Here is an 18550-nt window from a genome sequence, read left to right on the forward strand (position 1 = left end):
AAATCAAGAATAAAAACAGCAAGAAAGGGTGCCACAGCAAGACGCCACAAGCAACCCTCTCTGGAAAAGTACTTAGAGCTCAGACTCAGTACAACTTTTGTTCCAGTTCACAGTTCACATGGCATGACATTTAAGACATGTAATTGACTGTGTGTATGCGTGTGTGTGGTCCAATCACAGGGCACTCACTTCCAGGTGGTGTTCGCTGCGGCTCAGATGATTGGCTGGTACCACCCCCAGGTGACACGAGTGGAACACGCAGGGTTTGGAGTCGTTCTCGGAGAGGACAAGTAAGAGCACACACACACACACACACACACACACACACACACACACACACACACACACACACACACACACACACACACACACACACACACACACGTTTGTTGTACTATACTACACTGTTTCTCAAACTTTCAAATTTCAGGGTCTCCCCTTAACTCTGACAGTGTACAAATGGAACCAAATGGGTTACAGACTTGTAAGGGTCAATTTAGACCCCCATAAAGGAACCCACAGAGTCCCTGGAATCCACTTTGAGAACCACTGCTATATTATATACACGTGTTTCCTAAACCCGACCGGCTTGAGTTAAGTCCCTCCTCGCAGAAACGCGGGAACTTCTAGGAGTGGCTGAAATCCTTGCCGGACACATGGAGGGTGGATAAAGTCAGTAAAGGCATGAAGACAAGCTGTGCATTTGCACAATGCACAGCTATTAATTTGTCACTACAGTGCTCAAAATAAACTGTGCTAAACAAAATAACCTGAAACTTACTTTGTACTGTGCTTAAAAAAGGGACACTTTGTAACTTTGCAAAAGAGAAAAACGTACTGAGAAAGCTATTCATTTGTCACTACTGTGCTCAAAATAAAAACTCTTACTGATTATCAGTTACATTGATTGTTATAGTTTGGATATGGCTTTGGGCGCATTATGCTGCGTGTGTTATTGTAATGGATCGGTAGGTAGTAGGTACAGTATTGCTTTGCACTAAGAGCACTAACGTTCATATGCACTTACATACTTAAGATTATTGAAAGGGGCGTTTCCGCGAGGCGGGTCCTAACTCAAGCCTGGTGGGTTTAGGAAACACGCATTATATACATTGTGTTTTCCTCTCGCGGCACCACCTCCATTTTTTTGTATAGAGACAGGAACTCAGTTTGGCTCCTCCCCTTTCTTAGTCCACTTCCTCCCGGTTGCCCCTGTTTTTGAGCGGTGGTAAACCGCTCCATAGAGTGGCTTGGTGTGTGTCTGTAGCCATTTCTCCTCAGCGTTTTGCCATAGCATTATGTGTGTGTGTAGCATAGCCTGTACATCATAGACTTAAATCCTAGTCTGAAGACGTTATGCAAGCACGACCACCGCTCACTTCACATTGGGTGTGACTTTTATTCCTACTACCAACAACACTGCATGTTTAGGGCAGTGGTGCTGCAGAATCTATTTTGAGAGATTATTGCGACCGAAGGTCGCAGTTTACCATGAGAAACGTCACAGCTTGTCCGCGTCCGTGTAGACGTGTCTATGGGTTTGCCTCTCTGACATCATGCTCTGATGTCACTGTGATGTCAGGGGAACCATTCTACCAGAATGGGTTTGACGCTCTGATATCACTGTCTGGCTTCACTGTGATGTCACACTAAAAGAATCCCTTTTATGCCCATATATGGAGTCCCCTGATGTCATCAATAGTAATGATGCCCTGTTAGAGAGATCCCTGTGATGCCAGGGGGAACAAATCCCTGTTATGCCCATATATGGAGATATGGAGATCCCTGTGATGCCAGGGGAACAAATCCTGTTTATGCCCATACATGGAGATCCCTGATGTCCACATCCCTGATGTCCACATCACTGTGTCGCCCTGAGGCGTCTAACTAGTTACGAAACATAACGTATTTAATTGAAAAAAGGTTAGATAGTGCGACTTTTTTTGGTTCGAGGGTAATTCACAGAATAACGATAATCCCTCCACCTTTGATCTCCCTCACCAGAATCTTTCGCAGAACAGTGGATTTCTTTTAAAAATGTGATTTGGGTCAGTTGTACACATCCCTAATAAGAGAGAGAGGGAGAGGGTTTTCAAGCTCAAACGGAAACAACAGAGGGAGGACGAACGGTGCCAAAGGAATAATTACGAGCGAAAATATGCTAAACTAAAGAGCCAATTATCCCATTGGGACCGGCACATCTAAAGCACCGGGGAACAGTCATTCTATCAGAAGATGCACACACACGCCAAGCACAGCAGGATGGCAGTGTTTTAAACGGACGGATTTAGCTGAGAGTGTAGAAAAAATAAATACTGTACTAATCATCCCCTCTTGATATCCGGAACAAGTGGCTGGTCCAGACAGACAGGCTGTTACTGCATACACCAGGGGAACAAGTGGCTGGTCCAGACAGACAGGCTGTTACTGCTTACACCAGGAGAACAAGTGGCTGGTCCAGACAGACAGGCTGTTACTGCTTACACCAGGAGAACAAGTGGCTGGTCCAGACAGACAGGCTGTTACTGCTTACACCAGGAGAACAAGTGGCTGGTCCAGACAGACAGGCTGTTACTGCTTACACCAGGGTTCCCCAATAGGCGGCCCGTGGGCCATTTGCGGCCCGCGGGGGGGCTACTGTCTGGCCCCCACCAACCCCAGTAATAATGGTGGTATAAGAGCAGCAAAACATTAGTATATCGTCGTCATCAGGTGGAAATCTCGTATCTCCAAATGTGTACGTTCTTTCGCAAATCATACAAGGGCCGTCGCACAAAAGTAGTGAAAACAGCAGATCTACAAGCACACAACGCCTCGCGGTGCGAGGCGTTGTGTGCTTGTAGATCGGCTGTTTTCACTAGTTTAAATCATTTTTAAAATGATAAATGCAAAACGAGTGGTTTTGGACATACAAGATTTTCACCCGACAACGACGATATCTGAACTGTCGCACTCGCTGGAGTAGTGGGAACGCCGCCGTCGCCCCCTGCAATGTTGTGGCCCTCGGCTTGGTACCCTAGACATAATTCGACCCTTGGGGGAAAACTAATTGGGGAACCCTGGCTTACACAGTCCCGTTCCCCTGTCCCCACCCGCCCCCATGAGAATCCTGCTAGTTCCTGTACGTCTGCATATTATCTCCAAAGCATTATTATACGACAGGTATAAGTTCCGACCAGGCGATCCGATAGCTCGAAATAGGCTCTCCAAGCTGTGCTCAAACGAGCATGACGGCACGCAGAGTCTGTTCTCAAATGGAAGATTGGTGAATGGCTTAATAACAATATGAATATTGCTAATCACAAAATAAATATTATTACTCCGCCGATGTTCATTGGCGTTAGACAATAAAATCCTCATTGGATTAGTCTGTGCTGTACAATTTTGATTTCTTTTTTGAATAATCGCTATAGTCATCTGAAATGTCCAGTTATAGTTGACTAAATATCATCAAAGAAGATCTACATTTGTCATGAAATTCCTGGAAATATTTTGAAATTAGATGAATATTTTTCCAGTACTTTTTTTGGAATTGATTAAGGGTCCTGGAAGGTCCTGGAAAAAAATAGCTATGTTTTTGGTTTTTTGTTAACGTATTTATTGCCACCCTAAATCGACTTTGAGGGTTCCCTGCCACGATTTTCGTACCTTTTGACATTGGCACGTGCGTGTCCATCGTGCACGATCCGCTTGCACGCCACAGTCCGTTTGCTACACTGCCTGTCTTTGGGCATTGCACATAAGTGACTTGTTATTGGGCTGAATTATTGTTATATAGTCCTGGAAATTGGGTTAAATATTCTGGAAAAGTTTTGGAAATTCATTGGTAAAAATTTGTGGGAACCCTGTAACCAGAGCCTCAGTAAATGCAGCATCAGTCAATGAGGTAGTAAGTATTCAGGGGATGTTCAGTGATAATAAAACCAAAACGACTGCTTCCCTGTAAAAACCCAACACCACCCACGGGTCCCAACCTGAAAGTGACTCCCAAGCTTGTTGTTTGGGTCGCTCGGTCTTTCCTGTGGATAGTCATTGGATAACAGGATTGTGGAGTATAGAGGTGTATGCATAATTCATAGGATATGGAATACTTAATGAGGGCAAAGATGGAGCAGAGAGCAAAGAAAAAGATAGTGGAAAGCTCCATTTAGGTGTGTTTTTTTGTGGCAGAAAATGATTTGAGGTGTACATATTGAACAGAGACGATCTTTCTGAGGTTTTAAGCCACACCATGGGTGTCTTGGGACATGTCGACTGGGACGCCGAAAATGGCCGATCTGCAAGCCCACAATGAGTCACGTTGTTAATATGGTGGTTATTTAAATGAACGGAAGATGTGTGTGTGTGTGTGTGTGTGTGTGTGTGTGTGTGTGTGTGTGTGTGTGTGTGTGTGTGTGTGTGTGTGTGTGTGTGTGTGTGTGTGTGTGTGTGTGTGTGTGTGTGTGTGTGTGTGTGTGTGTGTGTGTGTGTGTGTCATGCGTGTGTGTGAGATCATCATCTACCCCCTGTGTGTGCTCAGCTTGTCATGTCTGAGCGTGTTTATGAGAAACAACATGATTGATGGACAACACAAGGCACTAATGTCTCATTAAGAATGACACACACACACACACACACACACACACACACACACACACCAGCGTTGGGCCCAGGGTCTTTGGTGAGTGTCCAGTACAGTATATGTTAAAGATTTGTGAGAATTTTTTGCCCCCAATTTTTATGAGCGCAAGTGCTTTATTTTCACAGGGTGTGAGTGTTTTGTCTACAGGTAGTGTGATGCCTTGTGAGCTTATAGATATCCTATAGATGTCTCCTCCGTGCACCATCACATTTGAAGTGCATATTATTTTATTTGTGCGGATATGTTTATATGAAAGAACAGAAACAAAAAGATTATTGATTGAATAATAATCGTTAAGTTAACTCATTGACTGCTTTACCACGAGTTTCCCGAGTTATCCCATATGTCCAGGCCGCCAGGCCCGAGTTTCCGAGTTTTGGGCCGTTTTTGAAAAAAAAAAACGTCCTATTGTCACGGTTACGGTCCGGCCAGTCCAGGGGATCTTAACGTCCGCCCAGCCCATGGGATCTGTGTCATTATCATCACCAAAGTATCGGGTTTCAACAGAGAGAGGGAGGGGGCGGGGGGCAGATGCACCGAGAGAGAGAAAAAGAGAGAGATAGACGTGGGGAGAGAGACACGGAGGGCTGTGTGTGTGTGTGTGTGTGTGTGTGTGTGTGTGTGTGTGTGTGTGTGTGTGTGTGTGTGTGTGTGTGTGTGTGTGTGTGTGTGTGTGTGTGTGTGTGTGTGTGTGTGTGTGTGTGTGTGTGTGTGTGTGTGCAAAGAAGAGAAGGAGCGCATCGACGAGTTGTCTGTGTGAAGATCTGCTGTTTTAACACCAGAATGTGAAGCCAGTTACACAACATTTCGTTACCCATTGAATTCCGTTCACCTCTGCATGGATCCATGACGCCACAGCAATGGAGTAGCAAATTTGCGCTCTTCTGTGAGCTGCGCGCGCACAGAGATAGATATTAATGATGAATAATAGTAGATGAGAAATGGATTTGGAAATGCGCACGTATATGCAAGCGATTGCTTGGAGGAGATTGCATGTGCGTGCGTGCGTGTGTGTGAGCGTGCGTGCGTGCGTGCGTGTGAGTGCACGAAGTGCGAGAACTCTGGGATGAGCGGGCGCCCGCGAAATTCTAGTGAATTACATGGAAGTCTATGGAGACTGGGGGCATCCTGGCACTTTGCAGCCATTTTTTTAAAAGCAGCAAATGAGTTAATAAGGTACATTTTCATCCCTAGACCAGAAGCATCTCTCAGCCTTTAAAGAGGGTTTAAGTCTCCCTGCGGGGCGTAGAAGCTACAATACCTGGAATCCTGGATAAATCTCCCAGCGTCGCACTTCCCTTAATCAGTCTTCCGCCTAGCGGGAGGTCATCCCTGATGCCGTTGGCACAGCGTGAGCCAGAGGCCAATAACTTTAACACTCTGTTAAAGACTTAACAGCCACCCAACAGGCTTTAGAAGACCCCCCCCCCCCCCCCGTGTCCTGTGCACCCCTGATGAGGTTCACCCCCACACATCCTAATAACTCACACCTTGACGTGTGGTAAGACTCCCTAATCGGGAGATAAGCAACCGTCACGTTGCATACACAAACTTAAGAAGGCAATGGTAGCCAGTCAGGAGCACAGCGTCACAGCAAGGTAGAAAACTGGCCACACAAAGTGAGCTCCACAGGGGAGATCTGTCATTATTTTAACCCATTTAGGCCTAGAATTATTGAATGCTTTAACCAGTGAAAAATAGCAGATATACAAGCTCACAGCGCGGCACCGAGTGCCGCGCTGCGAGCTTGTAGATCTGCTATTTTTGGAAAAAGTTGTGAAAATGTGTGCAAATCTTTGAATATATGTATTTTCAAAGCGAACGTTTGTAACTCAAATTTTGCTTCTGGGTGGCACTGGTCCCTGGAACTAAATATTTTGAGTTGGGGGTCCGTGGCCACATAAATATCATTTTGGGGGTCCTTCACATGAAAAAAGTATGAGAACCACTGACATAGTAGTCTCTCAAGAACAGACTAACTGAGCTCCAGTTAAGTGAAAAGGACCCTTTCTTTGACGATGGCTGGCCAGATTGCTGACATAGAAACATAGGTTTTTTCCAAAAATCACTTATAGAATCGGGTCAAAATTCTAATTTTCACGATTTTTCAAAAATAGCAGATATACAAGCTCACAGCGCGGCACCGAGTGCCGCGCTGTGAGCTTGTATATCTGCTATTTTTTTATATATAAAGCATAAAATACTGCGTCATAAATGTGCTCAAACCCATCATGTTCATCACTAATTCATTCGTCCGTTGTCATTTTATTTGATGCTCGTCCTGTTATTGGAACCCAGCACTCAATAATATACGCTTTTATTCTATTATATGGAACCAATACAAACATTCACATTTTGCACATAGTACATAATTAAGAAATGCTGTATGAATGAATGAATGAATGAATGATTTTATTTTTGTGTCTGGCTGCCTTACGGAATTATTCAGACACAATTTACATAACATTTTTTTCTCAGTGCCAACAAGCTGACACAAAAATGAATAAATAAACAAAATACTTAACTTCATGGTGTATAATTAAGATCAAAAGTACATCAATAGTTGTTTTGAATGAGAGTGGAGGGCAAGAGAGAGAGAGAGAGAGGCACAGAGAATAGGTTGGTATGATCCATCACAGTGCCACTGTCTATGTGTAAGTTGCATGTCTTCTTCTATTCCAGGCTTTATGTATGAAATTGGAGATTGCAAATGTATGGTTATCAAATAAATATTTAACTAAATCACTATCCAGGAACATACCTACATCTACATGTACTTTATCAAAGAGTGTTTTTCTTAAGTCATGATAAAAAGGGCAGTACAATAAAGATCCTCCACTTCACCAAGTTCACAATATCCACAAAGTCTTTGGTCTATTTCGGTTCCTGTATATCGTCCTGTTTCAATGTGTAATGGCAATATTCCAGAGCTAAACTGTGCACACACACACTATGTGTTAATAAATGATTTCCACTAATATTTATGATTCATCACAAAAAACATTTGATTACTGAAATGGCAGTGCTCTGTTAAATGACTGTGATCAACCGTTCTCCTGTGCGTGTGTACATTATGTGTGCAGGAAGAAGTTTAAGACTCGGTCAGGAGACACGGTGAGGTTGATGGAACTGCTGGACGAAGGTCTGAAGCGATCCATGGACAAACTGCAGGACAAAGAACGAGACAAGGTCAGTGGACAGATTTAGAGCAGTGTTCTCAACCCTTTTTCAGTTCACAGACCCCCAGTTTGATGTACATTGGACTACGTATCACAATTTGATAACGCCGGCACCCCAAAATCCGCTGTTTGAGTTGAGGCTTTGCATTTTCTTTGATATGACTCCATTGTTCCACAGATCTGTTCGACATATAATTATTGTGAAAATAGCAGATCTACAAGCTCACAGCAGCTCTTTTTTTTGTATTAGAAAGGTCTTGAACGTCCTTAAATTTTCACTTCACAGTCCTCTGGGACTTGAGCTGTTCTCTCCATTTATTACGGGGCTTCCCTCCCTGGAACCAAAATATTTTGGATAGATGGATGTCACGGCCACGGCTAGTCATTGAATTTTTTTTTTTTTTTTTTTTTTTCATTTTCATTTTTTCATTTCATTTGAAAGCTGGGAATCATAGCTACAAAATGATATATTGGTTGTGGAGATTGACCCAACAGTTTTGGCTTATAGAATGATGCCATGCTGAAATACTACTTTTGAGATATTCAAGTTCTAAATTTGGGAGGACCAACAGAATTATGTCCCGATCTCTCACATTAATTTAAAAAAGTCTTATTTACATGCAGAGTTAAGCTCTGGCGTTTAAGTGAAATGTAGCCTGATATTTATGACATGCTTTTGTGGCTTTATCACATTTAAAAAAATAATAATAATAATTTCAGCTGTGGTCTAAAGTAGTGGCTTCCGAAATGACTGCCCCAGTGCTCAGTCACATATCATTTTGGGGTCCTTGACATAAAAAAAAAAAAGAAAAAAAAGGACAACCACCGATTACAGCAACACAAGTTATTCAGAAAACTGATTTACTGTTGAAGGCACTTGTGGAATCAGCCTCAGGTCTTGATGGCTCAAGCCACACTGAGAAAATCCTGGTGCAAAAAAATGTATTCTTTCTTTTTTTTTTACTGGTTTTGAAGGATTGTCCAAGCGCGTCTTGCCCCCCTCTCTCTCCCTGTAGCCTGTTGATTGGCACGCGGTACAGCATGTACAACAGGTGTGGTGGACGGATGCCTGCAGCTCACAGTCTGCAGTCCTCCCCGCGGCGGGGACCAAGTTTGACTTTGAAAGCAGCGGTTCTGCAGACGCGCCGCTGTGCCTGGCAGCTGCTGTTAGACCCTCCTATGAGCCACTGTATGCCACACAGAGAAGGGCTCAGACTGTATGCCACACAGAGAAGGGCTCAGACTGTATGCCACACAGAGAAGGGCTCAGACTGTATGCCACACAGAGAAGGGTTCAGACTGTATGCCACACAGAGAAGGGCTCAGACTGTATGCCACACAGAGAAGGGTTCAGACTGTATGCCACACAGAGAAGGGTTCAGACTGTATGCCACACAGAGAAGGGTTCAGACTGTATGCCACACAGAGAAGGGTTCAGACTGTATGCCACACAGAGAAGGGTTCAGACTGTATGCCACACAGAGAAGGGTTCAGACTGTATGCCACACAGAGAAGGGTTCAGACTGTATGCCACACAGAGAAGGGTTCAGACTGTATGCCACACAGAGAAGGGTTCAGACTGTATGCCACACAGAGAAGGGTTCAGACTGTATGCCACACAGAGAAGGGTTCAGACTGTATGCCACACAGAGAAGGGTTCAGAGACCTTCTTTGGGCCGTGGACCCGCTTTTGTTAGGTTGCAAGTAGATGTTGTGTTTTTTGTTGTGTTTTACCGTTATCCTTTTTTAAAGGAAATTAACCGAAAATATCCAGGGAACACCCCCGGAAAATGTCTAAAATAGTGAAGGAGGAGGTGGGGTGTTGGTTGGTAGTCCTGCCTGAAGCGTACAAGTAGAAACCCTGCCTTTTTAAAGGACAATCTGAAGGCACAGCCAGCGGTAATGTAATGTTGCTTCTTGGAAGGTTTTGGATGAACGGTTGCCAATCCTGTTTCCCAGAGGCTTGCTGTTTGCTTTGCACAGTCGACTTAACACCCCCCCCCCCCCCCGCCCCCCCCCCCCCCCACACACACACATATATTGTACACACACACACATCCAGATCCAAACAAGCACACTAAGACTCAGACACCACATATGCATGTACACAGTCACACTTGTACGTACATGTAGGGATGGGACAATACACGATATTATCGTTTATCGTGATAAAAAACACTCACGATAATCGTATTGTGGAAATGTAATTTCTCATGGTATTGTCCTCCGTCATGCACTGGGATCAATTCACCTTTTATTTGCAGAGTACCACTTAAACCCTCTATAACTTGTAAAAGGTACTTATAATATACATACTACTTGATACAGTCTTTTTTTCACTCTATAAAATGTCTTTGCCAAAAAATAGACGATCTACAAGCTCACGTTGTGAGCTTGTAGATCTGCTATTTTTTGTCAAATGTTCCGCCCTAGGATAACGGATTTTGATTATCGTGACAATATCGTAAATGGCGATTTCTTTTGTCACAATAATCGTGACATGATATTTTCATATCGCCCCATCCCTACGTACAGTACATGTGAAGGTGACTTTACACACCGTTGATACTCACTGAACCGTGCGCGTGCACACACACACACACACACACACACACACACACACACACACACACACACACACACACACACACACACACACACACACACACACACACACACACACAGTGCGGTGTGTGTGGTGTTGTTGAGTACAGGGAAAGGCTGCTGTGTTGTATTTGTTGAGCAACATCTTTCTTCACTGTCTTAAAGTAGCTGTAGAGCTCATCTGTGCAGGGTGATTGTGTTGTCATCTCGTAGCTTATGGTTTATGTGCTGTTTGGTTCTGTTGTAGTGTTTTATGGATGACAGCTCTGTGTCTGTTATTTCTACTTTTCTGTCTTTTGTTTCGTTATGTTCTGAACCTCTTCTCTTCTCGTGTCCTCTTTCCTCTAGAATTATGTAATGCTTTAACTATTGAAAAATAGCAGATATACATGCTCGCAGTGCGGCACCGAGTGCTGCGCTGCGAGCATGTAGATCTGCTATTTTTGAAAAAATCATGAATCTTTTGGCAAATCTTTGAATATATCTTTTTAAAAGCGAATATTTGTAACTCAAATATTTGCTTCTGGGTGGTCCCTGGAACAATTGAGATGGGGGGTTCGTGGCCAAATACAGGTAATTTTGGTGGTCCTTGACATGAAAAAGGTTTGAGAACCACTCATTTAGAAGAAGGATTTAGATTGGGTAAAAAATGTTCAAAGACTTGCACAAATGTTCACGATTTTTCAAAAATAGCAGATCTACAAGCTTGCAGTGTGCGCTCTGAGCGTGTATATCCGCTATTTTTAAACATAAAATAATAGTTAAATGTGTGTGTGTGTGTGTGTGTGTGTGTGTGTCTCCAGGTGTTGACTCCTGAGGAGCTGACCAGGGCCCAGACCTCGGTGGCGTTCGGCTGCATCAAGTACGCTGACCTGTCCCACAACCGCGTCAACGACTACGTGTTCTCCTTCGACAAGATGCTGGACGACCGAGGAAACACCGCCGCCTACCTGCTGTACGCCCTGACACGAATCAGGTAATTATGTAGTGCACACAGACAAGCACACAGATTCAAGTCCTCAGTCGCCAGACCGATTTGGATCCAAAAAAGCCCATCTACTAGCTCTCAATGTGTGTAGATTAGGAATGGGACGATATGAAAATTTCATATCACGATTATTGTGAACAAAGAAATTAGGGATGCTGTATCGGTACTCGTGGTATCCGTACTCGCCCCGATACCGGCCTATTTTGCGGTATCGGTACTCGTCAGATACTGCTCACAAAGCGCCCGAGTACCCTGTGTGTTCCGCCACTTCGCCTTTCTCTCTCTCTCTTAAAGTATCAAAAGTAAAAATACAAAATGTTTGAGCATAGCAGATCTAGAAGATCATGCACAGTACAGGAATTTCTATGGGCTAAACCTGAAAAAAAAAGTGAAATGTGTGGCAGTTGTGCCATGTTCTGGGAAAGCAATGCAATTTAATGTGTTATATACAGCCAGAAAGTGAGGAACATCTGATAAAAAAAAAAAAAAAAAAAAACGTAATTTAAAGACATTTTGTATTATTAATTGTACTCGTATCGGTACTCGGTATCGGCGAGTACTCAAAATGAAGTACTCGTACTTGTACTCGGTCAGCAAAAAAGTGGTATCGGGACATCCCTAAAAGAAATCACGATTTACGATATAGCGATAATCAAAATATCCCCAACATCCATTATCCTGGAGCGGAACGTTTGCCAAAAAATAGCAGATCTATAAGCTCACAACTTGTGAGCTTGTAGATAGAGGGTTTAAGTGGTACCGGATATGCAGCTCGGCAAATAAAAGGTGATTTGATCCCAGTGCGTGACGGAGGACGATTTCACGATACATTAAATCTCCACGATAGGATTATCGCGTTTTTCAATAAACGATAAATATCGCTTAACGTTCCATCCCTAGCGTAGATAGGCTATTTTCAGTTGTTATTTTAGAATGAGATCTAAAAAAAAACATTAGTTAAGTGGTTAAGCCCTATTCAAACATGTTCATATACAATATCTTTCTTGTGTGTATTACCGGTAGTTTAATGTTCCCGTGCATAATCATATCTAAACAACACAAATACGGGTCTAAACATCCTTATTGGTACTCTCCAAAATTGTGATTGGCATTGATACCCCATTACCCAAACTCTGGCAATCGGTCTGACTTAATTTGTGAAAACCTTCTGACTTGCAGGTCCATCGCCCGCCTGGCCAACCTGGACGAGGCCACCCTGAAGAGGGCAGCAGAGAGCACAGAGATGGTGCTGGACCACGACAAGGAGTGGAAGCTGGGCAAGTGCATCCTGCGCTTCCCCGAGATCCTGCACAAGATCCTGGACGACCTGCTGCTGCACACGCTCTGTGACTACCTGTACGAGCTGGCCACCACCTTCACCGAGTTCTACGACACCTGCTACTGTGTGGAGAAGGACCGGCAGACCGGTGAGGATCAAGCTTATTGTACAGATCCTTGTTGAAAAAATGTAATATTGTGTAATAGTACATTTTCTTGAAACGTTCATATATTTCTTGAAACTTTCATATATTCTAGATACATTGGACATTCAGTGAATTATTATTATTTTTTTGTTAAAACTTAGATTTTTTTTATGGCATACAGCTCAAGTCCATATTTCAAAATATTACAATATTACACAAGACCACTCAAAACACGGATTTATAATAGAAATGTCAAGCTTCTTAAGTCAGAGTTACTTGAAGTCCAGTGGGAAGTTTCCGAAGTCAGTTATGATTTGGGGTTCTATGGCATCTGCAATGCTTTTTTACACAATATTCAATATATCTGTATATCACTGTTTCCCCAATACCAAATGTGTCTTGTATGGGTCACCAGGAAAATGAGGAAATATCCCATTTATTTTTTGTTTCCGACATTTTAGTTTTTAACATTGACTGCCACGAAAAGAAAGCAACGGTTTTATGTGCTCCCGCTTCTTCCGTGCACAAGGCGTGTGCACGATCGCTATATCCGTGTGCATGTCACTGTACATATCTGATCACATGTACAGATGTCGTCCATGTAGACAAGACCTAGCTTTAGCATGCTATAAACTCACAAGCTATGCTGTGTTAACGGCAACTACTACTTCTAGTGGAGTGGTGCAACATTTTTTAAGTCAAGGACCCCCAAATTGACATTTCTACCACTTTTTCGAGTCACGTGTTCAAATACTGGATTCTGATTGGCTAAATTCCGGAGGTTATGAGAGAACTACTGCCGCAAAGTTGTGTGAGGACTTGTCCGAGATCAATGAGCCTCAGTGTACATCCGGGGACTTCAGGAGGTAGTCGGAACACCTTTCCCCCAACCAACAAATGACCGTGGCAACGGTCCTATGTTCACTAACGTGCATGCTATAGTCGCCGATTTATTTGGATCCAATGCAATCCGCCAACTTTAAAGCCCCTTTTCTCTGAACCTATGCCTTTCTGGAAGCGAACAGCCTCTATTTACGGCCGGAACGGTACTTCTAACTGACGTTAGCTTAGCTGTAAGCTAGACGCATGGATTAGTATGGAGTTGGCGCCATCTGTTGGTGAGTAGAAGATGTTGTTGGTGGAACTATCTGCTGTCTCGCGGAAGTTTTATAGGCAATAATGATTGTAACTTAAGATCCTTGCAAGTTACAACTATGTGTTTTCTTTCATGTATAAGGGAAAAAGTGGTAGAAAAGCTATTTACCACTCGGGGTCGGACATTATGCTCTGATAATGTCCTGTGTTAGGGTGTTATCGGACTCGGCTTCGCCTCGTCCGATAACACCCTAACACAGGACATTATCAGAGCATAATGTCCTCTCACTCGGGGTAAATTGCTTACGTATTCGGCCACATCTGAAAATGTTCTGTGCCAAGGAGTCAGGACCATAGACATAGAAAGGTAGACACCTCCTCCGTCTCTGGGGAGTTGGTAAAAGAGGACTGGCATTTTGTAAGGAATTCTCAAGGACGCTTCCTTGTGCGTTACAGAATGGGACGTTCGGTAGGCCAATCAAATGTGGGACTCCCTCTTTCCCAGAGGCACTTGCTTTGGCAAAGTAAACGTTTGTCTCCTCATGCCCTTTTAATTGAATGTAAGTCCCGGAAAAGACACACTGTGATTGGTCAGTAGTCACTTTGTGTGGCAGAGTGCCTTCCACACTTCTGCCAGTCCTGTTTTGGATGAGGTATTTGTATATCTGTGGTCAGGACCCCTAGAAGAGAAGACATTATGTACTGTAAAAAAAAAAAAAAAAAAAATAGTTCTGCCATTTCTGAAAGAAACCAACCTGACATATCTGTCTGGCACTATTCAAACAAAATCTATTCAAGACTCCACTTTGAGAACAAATGTCCTAGTGAGACTTTTATCTATCTAGAATAATTTTGCGGTGCAAAGAACTGACTGTATCAAGACTTAAGAACTTGTGGATTGTATTTAGCATTGTTAGAACAACGAAAAAGAGATTTTAATTGCTTAACGCTGCATTCTCTTTCACATCTATACATGTGTGGAATATCTGACAAACTTGCCCTTGTAGCTGAGTAATATTTGACCAGGAGTATTGGAGTTGAGTACTTTGTCCACCATTGACTAACAAGGAGTTTGAAGTTGAATGGTCTTATTCAAATGAATATCAATTATCTAAATAATGAATAAAAATGAAAACATTCTGGGGCTTCCCACAAAGGCCCCGGTTTGTTTATCCACAGTTAAATTACTCGCAAATGTTATCATCCATCAATTAACGCACACGCCCCACTTAACGAGCCGGTGTGTCTTTGTCGCTCGTTAACGACTTAATTTCTATTGGCTTTTCTCTTCCCACGATGCTGACGGGGGCTGGAGGAGGCGGGCCTTAAGGTCATTGGTTTAATGGGGTTCAACTACCTGTTGTTGTTGGCTGTTGGAATGTGATGGACTGCGGTTTACAATGCACCTCGATCATTATGGTGTGTGTGTGTGTGTGTGTGTGTGTGTGTGTGTGTGTGTGTGTGTGTACACTCAGGTATTACTATACTTTGTGTGGGCCCCACAAGTATAGTAGAATTTAACAATTGCTGTTCTAAAAGTGTGTGTGTGTGTGTGTGTGTGTGTGTGTGTGTGTGTGTGTGTGTGTGTGTGTGTGTGTGTGTGTGTGTGTGTGTGTGTGTGTGTGTGTGTGTGTGTGTGTGTGTGTGTGTGTACACTCAGGTATTACTATACTTTGTGTGGGCCCCACAAGTATAGTAGAATTTAACAATTGCTGTTCTAAAAGTGTGTGTGTGTGTGTGTGTTTGTGCGTGCGTGAAAACGATCAAGCGATAAAGTGGATGTTTCGTCTCCTCCCGTTTTCGTTTTACCGTCTTTACAGTCGTGCAGATTTATCCTAATATAGATCAAAATCATCTAAGTATGTATATAGCTTGCTGCTTAGCAGAAATTAAAATTAAGAAATAAATCAATGTAACGATATTTTGAACGGAAGTGACAAACTGATGATGACAGTGTCCTTTATTTTTTGTTTCCTACGTTTAGTTTTTAATATTAAAAAAATAAAAATAAATCAATGATCTTTCAAAAGAATTTCATGAATAAAAAGCAATGCTTAAGAAGTAGTGAAAATAGCCGAGAGCTTGTTGATCTGCTGTTTTCGCTAGGGTCCCTAGGTCCCTTGAGCTAAAAAGTCTATGCGAGACTAGCGATGGAGCCACTCTGCCACAAAAAAAACTCATGAACCATGTTGATTAAATGCAACACACAACAGAAACATCACGTGACAATCTCTCTCTCTCTCTCTCTCTCTCTCTCTCTCTCTCTCTCTCTCTCTCTCTCCCCCCCACCCCTCCCCAGGTGAGGTGATCAAGGTGAACATGTGGAGGATGTTGCTGTGTGAGGCCACAGCAGCGGTCATGGACAAAGGGTTCCACATCCTGGGCATCAACTCCGTGCACAGGATGTGATGTCGTCGCGATGTCACAGGACCACGGTGATGATGTCACAGCAGGACATTTTTAACTCCTCCCCCTCAGCCTCTGTCGTTTCAGTCCAACAGAAGCTAATGCAAGATGTTGATCATAACATGACAAAGAAAGTCATGATGTTGTTTGAATGCTCAACACGCGAGTTGATGGCAGATGTTGATCATACATGATAAAGTAATAAATTCAACGGTTTGTTTGAAATTTTATTTTTATTGGCTTCATTCACAGCCTCTGCATCAGGTTCTGAACAAGCAAAAATATACTCCTAAGCAATTTCTGATCTCTTTGCTATTAGGGGAGCAGATTTTGCTCCCCTAATAGCTATTATTATGAGTATGGGTGGGGGGGTTGAAGGGCAAAAGTTTGGGAACCAATGGGTGTCATACAGGCAGGTACACAGACGTGTCCATGGCAAAGACTTGTCCTTCCATTTTAGTTTTTTATGTTTTACACACCATTACAGTATAATGTTCTTATTTTGTTCGCAAGACCCAATTACGGAATGTCAAGTCTCCAGGGTTTCATTTGAATATTTATGACACTTATTTACGACGACACTATGGCACATTAAGATTCCACTGGTACTAGTGGTTTCAAACGTTTTAAAATGTCCACCACAAGCCAGCGTGGCGGTGAACTCACTAGTGGCGTTTCCATAAACTTATTCGAATTAGGGAAGCGAATTATCAGAAATACGCATAGACAAAGCGAATTTAGCATGTTTCCATTTGCGGGTGTCATTCGAATTAGCGACGGTCGCAAGAGTTGATCGGGCTGATTTTATTTTTCAGACCGAACCTGAGCACTGCACCGTCTGCACGTCTGACTGCTGTGACTCGGTCGCTGTCTAGTAGTGGGAAGAAGGGATTATCAGTCATCATCATGGCCCCAAATAACTTTTAAATATATTACAATTGGCGACGAGTCTCTTACGAAATTGGCAAGAGTTCCTCTCAATACATAAAGCTACCGGTTCACCGGGAAAACCGCGGTCGCGTCGCTGCACAGTGCAAGTTTCAGCGTCCTCTGGAAGGTCAGGTGGCTGATCTGCAAGCTCACAACGCGGCGCGGAGACGTGGATGCGAGCTGCTGTGCCTGTGAGCTTGTAAATTGGGCACTTCAGGCACGCAACACCGACCGTGGGATGAGGAAGGGTTCGCTCGCCACCGATGGCTTGAGGTGAAAACGGGAGGAATTTACACATGGTCCGTGTCACTCCGTATGTAACAAACAACAGGTTTGTTTTGTGGGCTAACGCCATACCATGGACAAAGCGGCAGGGGAAATGGACCTAGAACGTCATAATCTATTCGCATTTATTGTATGACCCGTTTCAGTTTATTCGATAAAGGCTCAAAATCCTCCTCCTCCAAGCGGATAACTTTTTTTGCGGATAATGAAAGTTTATTCGCATTTTGAAGTGTTTCCATAAAAACATTTTGCGAATAAGCCGTTAATGCGCAAAAAGTGGCTTTATGGAAACGCCACTAATAATAATAATAATAATAATAAAAATAATAATAATAAAACTTTATTTGTATAGCACCTTTCATGACATGAAATGCAGCTCAAAGTGCTTTACAGAGCATAAAATGAAGCACAAGTGCTTAACAGAGAAAAAGTAAAATAATAATGTCTCCCCCTCCTATAATAATGTCTCCCCCTCCTATCCAAAACCTTTCTAAACACATGTCTGTTCAATTGCAAATCATAGTGTTTAGGCATTTAGCAGACACTCTTATCCAGAGCCACTTAACACATGTGAGATCAGAATAAGAAGAGTTGTAAGCAACCGTGGTAATCAGTCGCACAAGTAGAGAACAATGTGGTGCCTCAAAGAAACCTGGCGTTGATCAAGAGAAATGCTAATCTAAGTAACAAGAGATGCCAGATGCATTTTGAGCTTTTAGAGCTGGTGTTTTCGCTATGAAACCTTTTGAAAGTGGGGGTCCTTGACATGAAAAAGTTTGAGAAGCACTCATTTAGAGTGTGGGAAAAGAGGCAAGAGGACCACGCTCCAGCTTTCTCAATTGACTTGATTTTGGTGCCCCTGCGCTGGCCAGCTGAGAGCTCACACTCAACAGAAAAGCACTCTGTCTGCATCACTCTCCATGTTGCTCAGGCGGTAAGTGATAACCTCCACTTGTTCTCCATATGTCCAAAACAGTTTGTTTTGAATTCATCATTTTAAAGATGGCTTGAAATAGTG

General features: G+C 43.1%; 1 protein-coding gene across 1 annotated transcript in view; it reads left to right on the top strand.

Annotated features, from left to right (window-relative positions):
• Window positions 1–16516, top strand: part of rars1 (arginyl-tRNA synthetase 1) — a 36277-nt gene extending 19761 nt beyond the window's left edge. The window contains exons 11-15 of the mRNA XM_080749719.1: window positions 181–290; window positions 7705–7810; window positions 11208–11380; window positions 12572–12819; window positions 16211–16516. Of these exons, the coding sequence (XP_080605845.1) occupies window positions 181–290; window positions 7705–7810; window positions 11208–11380; window positions 12572–12819; window positions 16211–16320 (747 nt within the window). The 3' untranslated portion in view covers window positions 16321–16516. The remainder of the gene's footprint in view (window positions 1–180; window positions 291–7704; window positions 7811–11207; window positions 11381–12571; window positions 12820–16210) is intronic.
• Window positions 16517–18550: the final 2034 nt, after the last annotated feature.

Source organism: Nannobrachium achirus (genome assembly GCF_963921795.1).
Source record: "Nannobrachium achirus genome assembly, chromosome: 19".
Lineage (NCBI taxonomy): Eukaryota > Metazoa > Chordata > Actinopteri > Myctophiformes > Myctophidae > Nannobrachium > Nannobrachium achirus.